Source organism: Heterodontus francisci, chromosome 11, assembly GCF_036365525.1.
Source record: "Heterodontus francisci isolate sHetFra1 chromosome 11, sHetFra1.hap1, whole genome shotgun sequence".
Classification (NCBI taxonomy): Eukaryota; Metazoa; Chordata; class Chondrichthyes; order Heterodontiformes; family Heterodontidae; genus Heterodontus; species Heterodontus francisci.
The window spans coordinates 107,217,979-107,234,512 of NC_090381.1; the positions used below are offsets into that span (position 1 = coordinate 107,217,979).

Here is a 16,534-nt window from a genome sequence, read left to right on the forward strand (position 1 = left end):
GTGAGGAAGAAAGACAAGTTTGGCAAGTTTCGGGAAGCTTGGATAACACGGGATATTGTGAGCCTAGTCAAAAAGGAAAAGGAAGCATTTGTAAGGGCTGGAAGGCTAGGAACAGATGAAGCACTTGAGGAATATAAAGACAGTAGGAAGGAACTTAAGCAAGGAGTTAGGAGGGCTAAAAGGGGTCATGAAAAGTCATTGGCAAACAGGATTAAGGAAAATCCCAAGGCTTTTTATACATATATAAAGAGCAAGAGGGTAACCAGGGAAAGGGTTGGCCCACTCAAGGACAGAGATGGGAATCTATGCGTGGAGCCAGAGGAAATGGGTGAGGTGCTAAATGAGTACTTTGCATCAGTATTCACCAAGGAGAAGGACTTGGTGGATGATGAGCCTAGGGAAGGGAGTGCAGATAGTCTCAGTCATCTCATTATCAAAAAGGAGGAGGTGTTGGGTGTCTTGCAAAGCATTAAGGTAGATAAGTCCCCAGGGCCTGATGGGATCTACCCTAGAATACTGAGGGAGGCAAGGGAAGAAATTGCTGGGGCCTTGACAGAAATCTTTGCATCCTCATTGGCTACAGGTGAGGTCCCAGAGGACTGGAAAATAGCCAATGTTGTTCCTTTGTTTAAGAAGTGTGGTAAGGATAATCCAGGAAATTATAGGCCGGTGAGCCTTACGTCAGTGGTAGGGAAACTATTAGAGAGGATTCTTCGGGATAGGATTTACTCCCATTTGGAAACAAACGAACTTATTAGCGAGAGACAGCATGGTTTTGTGAAAGGGAGGTCGTGTTTTACTAATTTGATTGAGTTTTTTGAGGAAGTGACGAAGATGATTGATGAGGGAAGGGCGGTGGATGTTGTCTATATGGACTTTAGTAAAGCCTTTGACAAGGTCCCGCATGGCAGACTGGTGCAAAAGGTGAAGTCACACGGGATCAGAGGTGAGCTGGCAAGATGGATACAGAACTGGCTCAGTCACAGAAGACAGAGGGTAACAGTGGATGGGTGTTTTTCTGAATGGAGGGATGTGACTAGTGGTGTTCCGCAGGGATCAGTGCTGGGACCTTTGCTGTTTGTAGTATATATAAATGATTTGGAGGAAAATGTAGCTGGTCTGATTAGTAAGTTTGCGGACGACACAAAGGTTGGTGGAGTTGCGGATAATGATGAGGATTGTCAGAGGATACAGCAGGATATAGATCGTTTGGAGACTTGGGCGGAGAAATGGCAGATGGAGTTTAATCCGGACAAATGTGAGGTGATGCATTTTGGAAGGTCTAATACAGGTGGGAAGTATACAGTAAATGGCAGAACCCTTAGGAGTATTGACAGGCAGAGAGATCTGGGCGTACAGGTCCACAGGTCACTGAAAGTGGCAACGCAGGTGGATAAGGTAGTCAAGAAGGCATACGGCATGCTTGCCTTCATCGGTCGGGGCATAGAGTATAAAAATTGGCAAGTCATGTTGCAGCTGTACAGAACCTTAGTTAGGCCACACTTAGAATATTGCGTGAAATTCTGGTCGCCACACTACCAGAAGGACGTGGAGGCTTTGGAGAGGGTACAGAGGAAGTTTGCCAGGATGTTGCCTGGTCTGGAGGGCATTAGCTATGAGGACAGGTTGGATAAACTCGGATTGTTTTCACTGGAACAACGGAGGTGGAGGGGCGACATGATAGAGGTTTACAAAGTTATGAGCGGCATGGACAGAGTGGATAGTCAGAAGCTTTTTCCCAGGGTGGAAGAGTCAGTTACTAGGGGACATAGGTTTAAGGTGCGAGGGGCAAAGTTTAGAGGGGATGTGCAAGGCAGGTTTTTTACACAGAGGGTGGTGAGTGCCTGGAACTTGCTGCCAGGGGAGGTGGTGGAAGCAGATACGATAGCGACGTTTAAGAGACATCTTGACAAATATATGAATAGGAAGGGAATAGAGGGATATGGGCCCCGGAAGTGCAGAAGGTGTTAGTTCTGGCAGGCATCAAGATCGGCCCAGGCTTGGAGGGCCGAATGGTCTGTTCCTGTGCTGTACTGTTCTTTGTTGTTCATGTTAAAGGCATTATGTAAATACAACAGACAGTTTCCAATGATTGAGAGGGCGAGAATGAGGAGTCATGTATAATATTAAATGGTAGAGATTTGGAACTTTTTTTTATTACCTACAGGCAGTGTTTCCAACTCTGAACGTATTCCTGAAGGTTTCATCACATGAGCTCCAACTGCCCCACTTGGTCAAACAGTCCTTTTTCCACCCAATCTCCAATATTTTTGTAACTAATAAAAGAAAGTGTTCAAAGAAAATGGGGGGGGGGGGGGGGGTGGGCGAGGTGGGGGAAGACACTTTCTTTTCATGTTGCTGTGATTTTTCTCTGCTTTTACTCGCAGCAATGTCCAGGAGATTGATCTTAATTCTTGCAAACTCCAGGGCAATCCTGTCGGGTTGGCAACCCTACAACACTGGGTTATGAGGCTATAGCATGAACGACTGGAGTTAGTAGCGACCAATTCAATATTGAAGAATAGGTTGGATGGGTGTATGAAGGAAAGGGAATTGAAGGGATCTAAAAATAGGGTGGGCAAAAACGACTCGGACTACGGCTTATGCAGAGGAAAAAGAGCAATGTGGACTGGATAGACTGAAGAGTCTGTCTCAGTGCTGTCATTTCCAAATAATATATTTGAGAGAATCACAGGAGCTGAGAGCAGCCAAAATAGAGATAGAGCACAGAGCTCCCCTGACTGACCTCATTAGCATATATATGAGGTCTGGGGGAACATTGCAGAGCTGAGTTCCAGCTTTTTCACAGGAAATGCATGCCAGGTCAGACTTGTTTATATCCGCTTTGAGTTATAATAAACTTGAGTATAAAGGCAAGGAATGCTGTGTTGATGCTTCCCATTTCTCAGGTGTGAAACATTAGATACCCAGAGAGATGTATCTAATCAAGTTTTTCTCTTACAATGGCAGCTTATTTCATAGTAATGCATTGAATTAAACCAGCAACAGCACTTCAAGGATAAGATGTATGGCAGTTCTATAGGACTGGCAAGCAGTTAGTTATAGAAAAGTAAAACCTTCAACTAATATAAATGATACATGATATAACCAAAGTACTGATACAGCCCAAGGAAAGGAGGAATATTCATGATCAATGCACTTGATTCCACTGCTTAAATCAAACTTTCTGTTAAATATTCATTTAAATTCAAAACAGAAAGGGACTAAGGAGATTACTGGAGAATGAAATGTTCATTCAATTGACACAAATGATAATATTCAGATTTTCCCACAGAAATTCATGCATTTTGTTAATATTTTCCTGTATTATTTTGTCCTACCCTCAGATCTGTATAAAAGGTTGAATGATTTTAAATTCTCAACTGCACAGACATCAAGTCAAATACAACTGGCTTACTGACAAAACAGTCAGTAATTAATAAAGCAAAACCATTTCAGTAAAGTTGGTTTTCAAATCGCTGAATATATTTCAGACACTGTAATTAAGAATCCTTCATCTCCTACACTACAGGTTTCTGAAATTTCCAGCATTGACTGCATAAGTCTACAGGGACAGAAAGGTCCTGAGTTAAAATTGACAGTAACACTAGAAGCTCAAAGCTTTATGAGTGTCTTTATTGATTAGGTGAAAGAAAGAATTTGCATTTAGTACCTTTCCATGGCCTCAAGATATCCTAAAGCATTTTGTAGCCAATAAAGTACTTTTTGAAGTGCAATTACTGTTGTAATATAGGAAACACAACAGCCAATTCGTGAACAGCAAGCTCCCACAAACGGCAATGAAATCATGACCAGATAATCTGTTTTTTAGGTGTTGGTTGAGGGATAAGTGTTGGCCAGGGCATTGAGAGAACGCTCCTGCTTTTCTTCTTAATACTGCCCGGAGATCTTCTACATCCACTTGAGAGGATAGACGGGGCCTCAGTTTAAGGTCTTATCTGAAAGATGGTACCTCCGACAGCGCAGCACTCCCTCAGTACCGCACTAGAGATTTGCACATCAAATCTATGGAGTGCGACCTGAATCCATAACCATCTGATACAAACTTTAAAATAGTTGTAGTGTAGAAAACCGCATTACTATGGAGAAAGAGACAGGGTAAATTGGGGAGTGGGACCAATTGGATAGCTCTTTCAAAGAACTGGCACGAGCACAAAGGGCCGAATGGTCTTTGTGCTGCATCATTCTGTAAGAAATAAAATAATACAACTTGTCATTAGGTGGCAGTAACGCTGCAGCTGTGAATCCATTAGAGAATCTCCTTTAACGGGACCACATCTCACCCCTCAGTTTTATCTCTTGTAGTTAGATTTCCACAGGGCTCTTTTCTTCCCAACACAAAATATTTCACTGCAATTTTTTTTTGACATGAATATTCTGGATCAGTGGCAAAATTGGCCACTTGTTAGATCTGGGAGAATGACTTCACAGCTGCAGTGTTGCTGCCATCTAGTGACACATTTTATTACTTTATATCTTACAGTACAGGGGGAGTCATTCAGCCCTTCGTCCCTGTGCTGGCTCTTTGAAAGAGCTATCCAATTGGTCCCACTCCCCTGACTCTGTCCCTGTAGCAATGTGATTTTCTCCCCTTTAAATATCTGAAAGTTACTACTGAATCTGTTTCCAGTGGCTTTCAGCCAGTGTATTCCACATCACCATGACTTGCTGTTGAACATTTTTTTGCCTGTTCTCCCCTCTAGTTCTTTTGCCAAAAGTGCTTAATTTTTCCATATTGCTTTATAAACAATCCATTCAGAATATTTTTTTTGAATGATCCGAGGTTAGAACTTTAGTTAGGCCACACTTAGAATATTGCGTGTAATTCTGGTCGCCACACTACCAGAAGGACGTGGAGGATTTGGAGAGGGTACAGAAGAGGTTTACTAGGATGTTGCCTGGTCTGAAGGGCATTAGTTATGAGGAGAGGTTGGATAAACTCGGATTGTTTTCACTGGAACGACGGAGGTGGAGGGGCGACATGATAGAGGTTTACAAAGTTATGAGCGGCGTGGACAGAGTGGATAGTCAGAAACTTTTTCCCAGGGTGGAAGAGTCAGTTACTAGGGGACATAGGTTTAAGGTGCGACAGGAAAAGTTTAGAGGGGATGCGCGAGGCAAGTTCTTTACACAGAGGGTGGTGAGTGCCTGGAACTTGCTGCCGGGGGAGGTGGGGGAAGCAGGTACGATAGCGACGTTTAAGAGGCATCTTGACAAATACATGAATAGGATGGGAATAGAGGGATACGGTCCCCAGAAGTGCAGAAGGTTTTAGTTTAGGCAGGCATCAAGATCGGCGCAGGCTTGGAGGGACGAATGGCCTGTTCCTGTGCTGTATTGTTCTTAGTTCTTTGTTATTTTATTAACTACTTTGAAAGTTACTTCAGGTTACTTTGTTACTTCATGTAAGGGGGAGTGGGGGTTGGGGGGTTGGTGGTTTCAGGCGCACTATTGTTGGTTCTACCACGACAGACTCAGCAATCTGACGTGAGCCAGTTTGGTTCACAATACTCCTGAGCGCTGTTGATAATGGATGGGGCGGGAATTCCTGGATGGACAATCAGGGGGGAGTCTAACGATGCCTTGTGTTGGTTAAGCCTTGATTCTTGCAGCTAAGTTCTCTGGGCTTAGGTAAGTGCCTGTGTCCCTTTAGGCATCCCTGCCAGACTGAAAGATGTTACTTTGAGGGTACATCTTCTGTCTTCAGTAATGATATTGGCCCAAGAATTTTAGTTTAGATAGCTACTGAATTAGCTTGAAATTGCACCTTGATGTGTTATTTATCAACAACAAGGTCAAAGATTGTCATAACATAGTCACTCATTTTCTTTTAACTACAGAGGACTAGATTGCTTCCTGTTTTTGATGAGTGACTAATGGAATCCAGCATGAAGTGTTTGACATTTGCCAAAGGTGAAGGAACCTCTGACACAAACACCTCCTGCTAAAACAAACAGCAACATTCTACTAACCATTCTGCTAGTCTGTTTAGAATCAAACCTTGAATATTTGCTTCATAAATGCTGGATTTTGCTGGATAAATGCATCATCCCTTTTGTTAGATTTTTGGCTTTTATCTGTAGCCACAATAGAATTTATATTCTACTTCTGAAATCTGCAGAGAAAGATAAAGGATGAATTGTAATCTTCTGAGCAAAGTAAATCCAGAAATTACATTTGGTTTAAGAAATGCCTGTCCTCATAACAGGAGAGGTGTGGTTGGACAGGCACTACAACATGGAGAGCTCATTAACTCTTAATGGTGAGCATTCAGGTCACATGCCAACTTTCGAAGGTGGAGCAAGTTTAGATCGCATGACTATACACATTGAAAAGGAAGTTATGTAAATTTTATGCAATGGCAAATATACAATTTCAAAGCTGTTAAATTAAGGCAGACTCAATTGTAATGAAAGACTTGCATTTATGTAGCATCTTTTGTGACCTCAGGACATTCCAAGGTGCTTTATAGCCGATAACGTACTTTTGAACTGGTAGTCACCGTTGTAATGTAGGGAACGTGGTAGCCAATTTGTGCAGAGTTAGTTCCCACAGATAGTAATTAAATAAATGGCCAGATAATTTGGCTTTGGCAATGTTGGTTGTGGGATAAATGTTGCCCAAAATACCCTTTTTTAAAATAGTGCCTTCGGATTTTTACATCACCTAAGAGGGCAGATGGGTCTCGGTTTAATACCTTATCTGAAAGATGGCTCCTCTGACAGCACAGCACACCCTCAGTACTGCACTGAAGTGTCAGTCTGGATTATGTGCTCAAATTTCTGGAGTGGGGCTTGAACTCATCTGATTTAGAGGCGAGAGTGATACTATACAGCCAAGGCACATCTATGGACCTCACTGGACCTGTGATAGAGAATAAAACATTCATGGAAGGTCTCACCCTGTGACCATTCTCCATTCTGACTGGAACATCCCAAACCAAAGTGGCACCAAAGTGACCATTATTAAACATAGCACACCAAGTGGTGAGGATGTGGAACTACAATTTATTATAAATTTCTAACATAATATAGTTTTGAAGATACAGTACTGCAGTTAAACATAATTACATTTTACTTTTTTGGGTCGACAAATATTGGGGGTTGGAGTAAAACAAGTTTCAATTTGCATTAGGACTTGAAAGACAGGAGTGATTGTCCTTGTCCAGCCTACAGCCATCCAAGAACTCTGCATTCTTCCCAACCTGGCTTTTGTGCATCTCTGGGGGTGGTGGGGGGGGGTGGGGGGCAGGTGAGGGGGGGCTGCTGGTGGAAGCATTCCAGATTTCCACTACCATTTGTATGAAGTGCTTCCGGACTTCACCCTTGAACGACCTAGCTCTAAGTTTAAGGTTATGCCCCTTTTTCTGAACTCTCCCAGAGGAAAGTGTTTCTATCCTATCAAATCCTTTAATCATCTTAAAGGCTGATTATTCTCAATAATGCTAATTAGAACTTCCGATTGTAAGTAAAGAATGTAGTTTAGAGACACCATATTGACCCTCACCACCCCAACAGCGCAAAGCTCAGGTCATTTTCATCAAAAGCAGATCTACCCAGTAAGGTGTCTCAAAAGTGTTGCAAAGAGATGTCAACATTCAACACGCTTGCTTGTGACGACAACAACACCAGGAGAAATGCTTAGCTCAACTAAGAACAAGCAGTGCACATTTCAGCTACATAAGCAGTGTTGTTATTCCTTACCTGTAACTAGTTGTAAGTGATTTACTGCAAAGCATATTATATCTGCCACAGAAGAAATCACAATTTTTGTTTAATCCTGTGGCATTGCTCAAGGGAAGTCAGAGGATATGTTGTTTGATATGGACAGGAGAATTATATCGTACAATGGTGAGCACAGAAACAGATGTATGCCAATCAGCTAGTGAACAGGTACAGAAAATAATTAAAAATCAGAGTTCACTTGCCAACCAATCAGCACTTTCTTCTCATGCAGTTGTTGTTTTCCCTTACATTGGTTATTCTTGTGGATTGTTCTGATGAGTGCAAGACGAAAAGCTTTGACAACATGTCTCTATTTTCAGCAATTCTCAAGTTCTGTACTGCCAAATGACTATTAAAAAGTCTATTGGAATTTAAAGATACAGCACTGAAACAGGCCCTTCGGCCCACCCAATCTGTGCCGACCAACCACCCATTTATACTAATTCTACATTAATCCCATATTCCTACCACATCCCCACCTTCCCTCAATTCCCCTACCACCTACCTATACTAGGGGCAATTTATAATGGCCAATTTACCTATCAACCTGCAAGTCTTTTGGCTTGTGGGAGGAAACCGGAGCACCCGGAGGAAACCCACGCAGACACAGGGAGAACTTGCAAACTCCACACAGGCAGTACCTGGAATCGAACCCGGGTCCCTGGAGCTGTGAGGCTGCGGTGCTAACCACTGCGCCACTATGCCGCCCATAATCTTCCATATTCAAGGGAATACAAGCCTAAAGAGTTAAGCTATTTGAAATATTTATGATTAAAGGATTTGATAGGATAGAAACAATTTCCTCTGGTAGAAGAGTTCAGAAAAAGGGGCCATAACCTTAAAATTAGCATTGGGTCATTCAAGGATGTCAGGAAGCACTTTATACAAATGGTAGTGGAAATCTGGAAATGTTCCACCACCACCCCCCAAAAAAACTGTTGAGACAAGGAGTCAATTAAAAATTTCAAGACTGAAATCAATAGATTTCTTTCTTAGGCACAGGTATTAAGGTTTACAGAACCAAGGCACAATAGGCTGAATAAACAACTTCTGTGCCAAATGATTCTAAGGCAGGTAGATGGAGTTAAGATACAGGTCAGCCATAATCTAGTTCAATGATGGAATAGGCTTGAGGTGTTGAATGGCCTAACCCTGTTCCTAGGTTCAAGTCTGATCCAACATTCAGTGAGGTTATCTTGTATCTCAACTCAATTTTCCTGCTTTACCTCCATATCCTGTGATAGCATGCCATGAAAAATACATTGATTTCAGTCTTGAAACCTTCCAATTATCCCATGTTTTGTGTGGTGTAAAAATGCAATATTCCAGCTAAAACTTATATTTATAGTGCTTTTAACATAAAATGTCCCAAGGCACTTCACAGGATTATAATAAAAACAAAATAGGACACTTAGCCACACATGGAGATATTAGATCAGATGACCAACAGCTTGGTCAAAGAGCTTAGTTTTAAGAAGTATCTTAAAGGAGGAAAGTGAGGTAGAGAGGCAGAGATGTGCTGGGAAGGAATTCCAGTGCTTGGGGGCCTAGAGAACGGAAGGCACGACAATACAATGCTGGGGTGATTAAAATCATGGATGCTCAAGAGGACAGAATTAGGTGAGCACAGAGATCTCAAGGTTGTGGTGTTGGAGGAGATTACAGAGTTAGGGAGGAGCGTCATGGAGGAATTTAAAAACAAGAATGAGAATTTTAAAATCAAGACTTTGCTTGACTGGGAGCCAGGGTAGGTCAGCAAGCATTGGGGTGATAGATGAACGGGATTTGGTGTGAGTTAAGACACAGGCAGAAGTTTGGATGACCTCAAGGTTATGGCTGGTAGAATGTGGGGGGACCAAACAGGAGTGCATCAGAAGAGTCAAGTCTAGGGGTAACAAAGGCACGAATAAGGGTTTCATCAGCAGATGAGCTGAGACAGGGCGAAGTCTGACGATGTTATGGAAGTGAAAAGACAACTGGAAGTGAAAAGACGGTTTTAGTGATGGCACAAAAAAGTAGTCGGAAGCTCATCTCAGGATAAAATATTGTGAACATATAAAAATTGTAATCATGAATGCAAATTGCACATTTCAGGATCTGACTATTTTTCCACAGAAAGGGTTTGTACATTGTGTTACATTCAAGTGGAGTGTTTTAAATTAAACCAGGCTCTCAGGTTTAGAATTCTCTTACATTATATACTGCAGCTGCTGAGGAGTTTATGTTTCAATGGATCAGAAGATGCGTTTATACAACTGAGGACAATAGGTAAATTCCTTATCTCGTTTCTGGCTTATTTATTTATTTTTTTTAATATTTTTTTTATATTTAGAGATACAGCACTGAAACAGGCCCTTCGGCCCACCGGGTCTGTGCCGACCATCAACCACCCATTTATACTAATCCTATATTCCTACCACAAACCCACCTGTCCCTGTATTTCACTACCACCTACCTATACTAGGAGCAATTTATAATAGCCAATTTACCTATCAACCTGCAAGTCTTTTGGCTGTGGGAGGAAACCGGAGCACCCGGAGAAAACCCACGCAGACACAGGGAGAACTTGCAAACTCCACACAGGCAGTACCCAGAATTGAACCCGGGTCGCTGGAGCTGTGAGGCTGCGGTGCTAACCACTGCGCCACTGTGCTTCCCACAAACATCTACACCTATTGTTCAGATGACCTACTTATTTCACTGCAGCATAGGGTATCTCCTGTGAATCCATTCTGGTGGAGGTAGTGAGTTTCATTGACAGTAAAAGGGGAAGGAAAAGCAAGACTTGCATTTATATAGTCTTTTTCATGACCGGAATGTGTCCCAAAGTGCTTTCCAGCCAATTAAAGACTTTTTTTTAAACCCTTAGTCACTAATGTAGGAAAAACCAGAGCTGATTTGCATACAGCAAGGTCCCACAAAAAGCAATGATAGCAATTTTTGTGATATTGATTGAGTTATAAATATCAGTTAGAACACTGCGGAGAACCCCCGCTCTTCCTCAAAATAGTCCTGTGGGATATAATACTCCAGAGAATACAAGTTTCAATCCAACCATGGCAGTTTGAGAATTTCAATTCAGTTTAGAAAATCTGGAAATAAATAAACTTGTATCAGCAAAAATGACCATGAAGTTGTTGGATTGTTGTAAAAACCCAACTGGTTCACCAATATCCTTTTAGGGAAGGACACCTGCCCTCCTTACTCTCATCTATGTACGACTCCAGATCCACACCAAGGTGGTTGAAACTGCCCTTTGAAACTCAGTTGTATCATAGTGTGCGTGTTCAAGAACGACATACCACTTTCTCAGGGCATCTAGGGATGGGCAGTAAATGCTGGCCTTACAAGTGATGTCCACACCCCAAGATATGAATAGGTCAGGTAGCAGCTGTGCAGAAACAGAAGTCAGTCATTGTCACAGGTCCAAGAATTGCACCAGATCCTGAGGGTCTCAGATCTGAAGCATCGAATGACTTGAACTGTTGCTCCACAGATGCTGCCTGACCTGTTGAGTATTTGTATCTTGTTCTGTTTTTATTTTCAGATTTCCAGCATTTGTAGTATTTTATTTCCTGCGATCACACCGTCTCACTGTAAACATAATCCACATCCAAAGACAAAATATTTTCCCTCCTTGCAGGCTGGCACATCCAGTCGTGAATGGTGGTGGACAGTTAAACAACTAACAGAAGGAGGAGGGGCCACAAATATCCCCATCCTCAATGATGGCGGCACAGTGGTTAGCACCGCAGCCTCACAGCTCCAGTGACCCGGGTTCAGTTCTGGGTACTGCCTGCGCGGAGTTTGCAAGTTCTCCCTGACCGTGTGGGTTTCCTCCCACAGGCAAAGACTTACAAGTTGATAGGTAAATTGGCCATTGTAAATTGCCTGTAGTGTAGGTAGGTGGTAGGAGAATTGAGGGAAGATGGGGATGTGGTAGGGGACATGGGATTAATGTAGGATTAGTATAAATGGGTAGTTGATGTTCGGCACAGACTCGGTGGGCCGAAGTGCCTGTTTCAGTGCTGTATCTCTCTATGACATCAGATCTAGCAATTAAGGAAAAAGTATTTGGGGGTTCTTATTTTAATGAATACAAGGAACACAGTGGCGCAGTGGTTAGCACCGCAGCCTCACAGCTCCAGCGACCTGGGTTCAATTCTGGGTACTGCCTGTGTGGAGTTTGCAAGTTCTCCCTGTGTCTGCGTGGGTTTTCTCCGGGTGCTCCGGTTTCCTCCCACAGCCAAAACAAAACTTGCAGGTTGGTAGGTAAATTGGCCATTATAAATTGCCCCTAGTATAGGTAGCTGGTAGGGAAATATAGTGACAGATAGGGATGTGGTAGGGATATGGAATTAGTGCAGGATTAGTATAAATGGGTGGTTGATGGTCGGCACAGATTCGGTGGGCCGAAGGGCCTGTTTCAGTGCTGTATCTCTAAAACTAAAAAAAACTAAAAACTAAATACAAAGCTGCCACTCCACTGGCCTCCAAGACATCTGCGACTTTCCATCATCACCTTCCTTAATTATTTCAGACGCAGCAGGCAGCTCACAGTGAATTGATGGTAGACAAGGAACAAAAGAGAGTTTAAGGTACGGTAAGGAATTTAATGGGGAAAAAATACAAATGCTTGGACTATGTAAAAAGAACAGCCATTGCATCTAATGAACACAGTCACAGAAATAAATACTGTCTGCAAAACAGAAACTAGAAAATTCGAGCCAGAACATCTGAAACTGATACAAAAAGCATTTTGTGTTTTATTTGCTTACCAGGAATGATTATGATGACAGCATGACAGAGGGCACTGGGCATTCTGACAGCACCCAAACACTACACTGCAGCGGAGTGCAATTTCATTGGTCTGAACATCTCATAAGTACAGGTACATGAGTAAATTGTCTTCAATGTAGGGACCCTCAATCGTCAACTAATCATCCTCAAGATTACTTAACTTTGCTCCCTCTTTCCCTTCTGCCTTAAGTTTACGGTGACAATAAGGATTTGCCTTTGCTGTCCTTTTGCTTTCTGCCTAATATACAGGATTTCTCTGCAGAGGGGTTTTGGGCAATTCATTTATTTTGCCAGCGTTATATCATTGGTTTAATATTGCGTACAGCTCGTTAATGTGCCAGCTGGATTAGTGCAGAGGGCACGGAGTTCCCGCAACCAACCAGCTGATCTGTACCAAAAGCCCAGAAATCAGAATTCTAATGGAAACCTCTTGGGCTATCAGCCTAAATCGTGCTCCTTTGAAAGGTGAGTTTCCTACAATGTCACTAAGTTCACTGAAAGACCAAGGAGGGGAGAAGTTTCCAAAGCTTGAATCGAGTCCTTCTTTGCAGCATATGGTCCAGTCACTTGGCGTTAAATATGCATTTGAGATAACTACAATTGTCTGGCATTTCACGAAGAATTGCGGAACGAGGCTGCAGCCAGTCTGTCCGTTGCCGGATATCAGTTTTATGTCGGCAGCTTTTACCCCTCTGACGCTGTCTAGATTGCCTGTCAGATAGCTGAGTTGAAGCAGTGATGGCGAAGGGGATCGAGACCAATCCCCAGTTAGGCCCTGATCAGCTGTAACACAAGGTCAATGTAAATTTCTGCACAACAGCCAGGCAAACACACTAAATGCATTAACATAGGGGGAAGTCCTTAAATGTCAACTGAAAGCAAGACTTCTTTTTACATAACGCCTCAACATTTCTCAGAAAAATTCTGAAGTGCTTGAATTGCTAAACACATTACATTAGTAAGTTGTTGTGATGTGGCTATGTTCAGCAGCCAATTGGTGGACAGCAAGATCCCACAAATGGCACTGAGGTGGACGACCAGTTAAATTCTCTTACCAGCTACGTTGGTTCAGGGAAGCATGTTGGTCACGGCACTAGGAAAACTGTACTATTCTTTGAATAGTGGGATATTTAATGTCCAACTGAAACACAGGCAGATTAACACCTAATCTCTGGCAATGCCGCACCCCACTAAATATTACAGAACCAGCCTAGATTATGTGCTCAAGTCTTGCGGTGGAGCTTGAGCATTGCTCGAGGAAGAGTCTAGCTTGGGGTTTACTCCTAGCCCAGGATATACATTGGTGTATTCAAAGCAGCACTAACAGCAGAAGCCGTGATCAATTTAACCGTTGAATCGTGTGGCTGACCCCCACATACTATGGCACTATTGGACAAAGGCCGCTGGAGCTACGACCTCTGATGTTCCTTGGTAATGTTGGTGCAAGGCATCTATGAAATGCTGAAATGGTAGCACTAAGGACGTGGCGATCTGAATTGCTCAGTGCACCTGCAGTCATTGGTGAGGCAAGGCCCACCTACAGGCAGGACAGAACAGGATGTCTGAAAGTCAAAAATTAGCAAATTAACGTGATCACATGGAAATGGAGGCCAAACCCAACTTGAATTAAAAAAATAAGTCTTTAAAACTCCATGTATTAAATTATAAGGATTGCACAAACTAGGGATGTATTCTCTGGAATTTAGAAAGTTAAAGGATAACTTCATCCAAATTTTCAAGATATTAAGGGGAACTGATAGGGTAGACAGAGAGAGAGAGAAACTATTTCCACTGGTTGGGACTCTAGGACTAGGCCTTTCAGGGGTAAAATTAGGAAGCATTTCTATGTGCAGAGAGCAGTAGAAGTTTGGAACTCTGTTCCGCAAAAGTCAATCAATGCCAGATTATTTGTTAATTTTAAATCTGAGACTGATAGATTTTTGGGAATATGGGCAAAGGAGGGTATATGGAGTTATGTCGCAGATCAGCCATGATCTCATTGAATGATAGAACAGGCACGAGGAGCTAACGGTCCTACTCCAGCTCCTATCTTTAGGCTCACAGCTTGAAATGGACCTCACTGATCTCAGGCAGTTGAACCATGGGGGTATCTCAACTGAACCCGGACATCGCGAAACTGACGGGATCATGTCCAACACTGGTTTTACCTGTGCCAACGAGCCAACCCTGCTCGATTGGCCCAATTTCACTCCCCATTGAAATCAACGAGAAGTAATATTGAGCTGAATGTAAAACAGAGATTCTACCGGATCCCTTGAGATTGCCGCCTAGCGAGTTAGGTTAAAATCACCCCATGGTTTCTGTTAGTGGCAACAAAGGAGACGACTCAGAAGGAGATACAAGGAGGGTGATTCAGGTCAATCGTCCAAAAGTCCATCAAAGGGGCAGTCGCCCCTCTGATTTTCCCGTGCAACAGATTACGGTGTCTATTAGTCAATTTTTTCCTAGTTGTACTAAGTCTCAGTGCTTTTGGTTTGTCATTTTGTTATTAATAAACCTTAATTGGATACAAAAGAAAAATGACGTAGTGGACTGCCGTTTCACCCTGGATCAGCATCAGATTTAGCACATGGCATGAAGCCTTCCTCTCTATCACTTAGTTATGCAAAAAAAAGTTTAGATTTTAGAGGAAGTATCGCCAATCACAAAATTAATAGACTGCAAACTGAAGAGAAAATGAAAAGGAATGCAGGTGCTGGAAGTAGACAGCAGACGCTTCAACATTTGTAAGGAGAAAGAAAGGGTTCACATTTCAGGTATAATTCCTGGTCAGTACACACAGTTCTGATGAAGGGCCTACACCTGAACATTACTCTTGATGCTATTAGATCTGCTGTGTATTTCCTGTTTTTACTCTAACTTACTTATCCTTATTTTCAGTCTTAACAAAAGAAAAGTCCAACCTCTGAACTTTTCTGGGATGGGGAGGATGGGAATGCTTTCAGTTTCAACCTAGAATTGGAAAGCACATTTGCTTTCTGTTCAGAAGGACGACAAATGAAGAATGAAGCTATCCAGCGATGCCTCCTTGGATCAGCAATGTGCCACACGCCAGTAACCAGCTACTGCACCCTTAAGTTAGGTCTACACTCTATAACACTTTTTAACACACCAGGCATTTTATTCTATGCGTACAGGCCAACGCAGTCTTACCAATGAAACCCTTGGGCATATTCTCCAAAAGATCTGTTCAGTTAGCCATAAAATGTTAATGACACAAAACAACTCTGTACTTGTGAGCTACAATATGGCATTTTAGGCTCAGCCCTGAACCCCTCTAGAAAATCGATTACAGGCATTGCAGTTTCAGTAGCTCTGGAATCGGGGTGTGTAGTTCTTTGCGCTGGCGTTGTCTTGTGTGGTTATCAAGTCTATGATTGCTGACAGGACGGCACAGTCTTTCGATCGATTATTCCAATCCACAGGTCGGGGTTTCTTGATCTTCTCTTGCAGAAGGGCATCTAGTTCCTTCTTCAGATCCTGTGGTGGGAGAAAGGCCTCAGCATGAATTCATGCGTACATTAAACAGTGTGAGCCTACAATACACAGTGTGCTTTTACCTACAGACCTGATTAATATTCAGCTGTATTTGGCCAGAGGAAGTTATGTTGAACTAGCTTTTCTTTCATAAGATGCAATCACTAACGAGAGGAAAAGAACTAAAGACCTTCCAGAGGTTCCTTATAGTGTCGGAAAAGCAAGCTTATGTGATTCTGCCCATGTGCTTCTTGATGAGATAGGTGCTGAGTTGTGCTGACTTCTCAGTGGCTAAGTGAGTTGCCTCTGTGTTACTGAGCCAAACAGACCAAGTCAGTCCCAGGCTGGCAAAGTCAGCTGGTCTCAAACAAGTGTTGTGTTGCGAATGCTACAATCAGCCACCATGTCGCCAGGCTAAGGAAAAGTGTGGGGAAAAGAAAGCCTCTATCCACCAAGCATTTTTAACTCCTTAACACTATCCAGTGACCCAT

General features: G+C 42.7%; 1 protein-coding gene across 2 annotated transcripts in view; it reads right to left on the reverse strand.

The window, feature by feature from the left end:
• Positions 1 to 12,337: 12,337 nt before the first annotated feature.
• dhx36 (DEAH (Asp-Glu-Ala-His) box polypeptide 36) overlaps positions 12,338 to 16,534 on the reverse strand; it is a 100,224-nt gene continuing 96,027 nt past the window's right edge. The window contains exons 25-26 of one of the 2 annotated variants that reach the window (XR_010975999.1): positions 15,720 to 16,046; positions 12,338 to 13,328 (exon numbers count right to left, since the gene is read on the reverse strand). Coding sequence is in view for 1 of the 2 variants with exons in the window: in XM_068042732.1 (XP_067898833.1) it covers positions 15,873 to 16,046 (174 nt within the window). In the remaining variant the exon portion in view is untranslated. Of the gene's footprint in view, positions 16,047 to 16,534 lie in introns of both variants that reach the window. The other variant, XM_068042732.1, reaches the window with a different exon arrangement.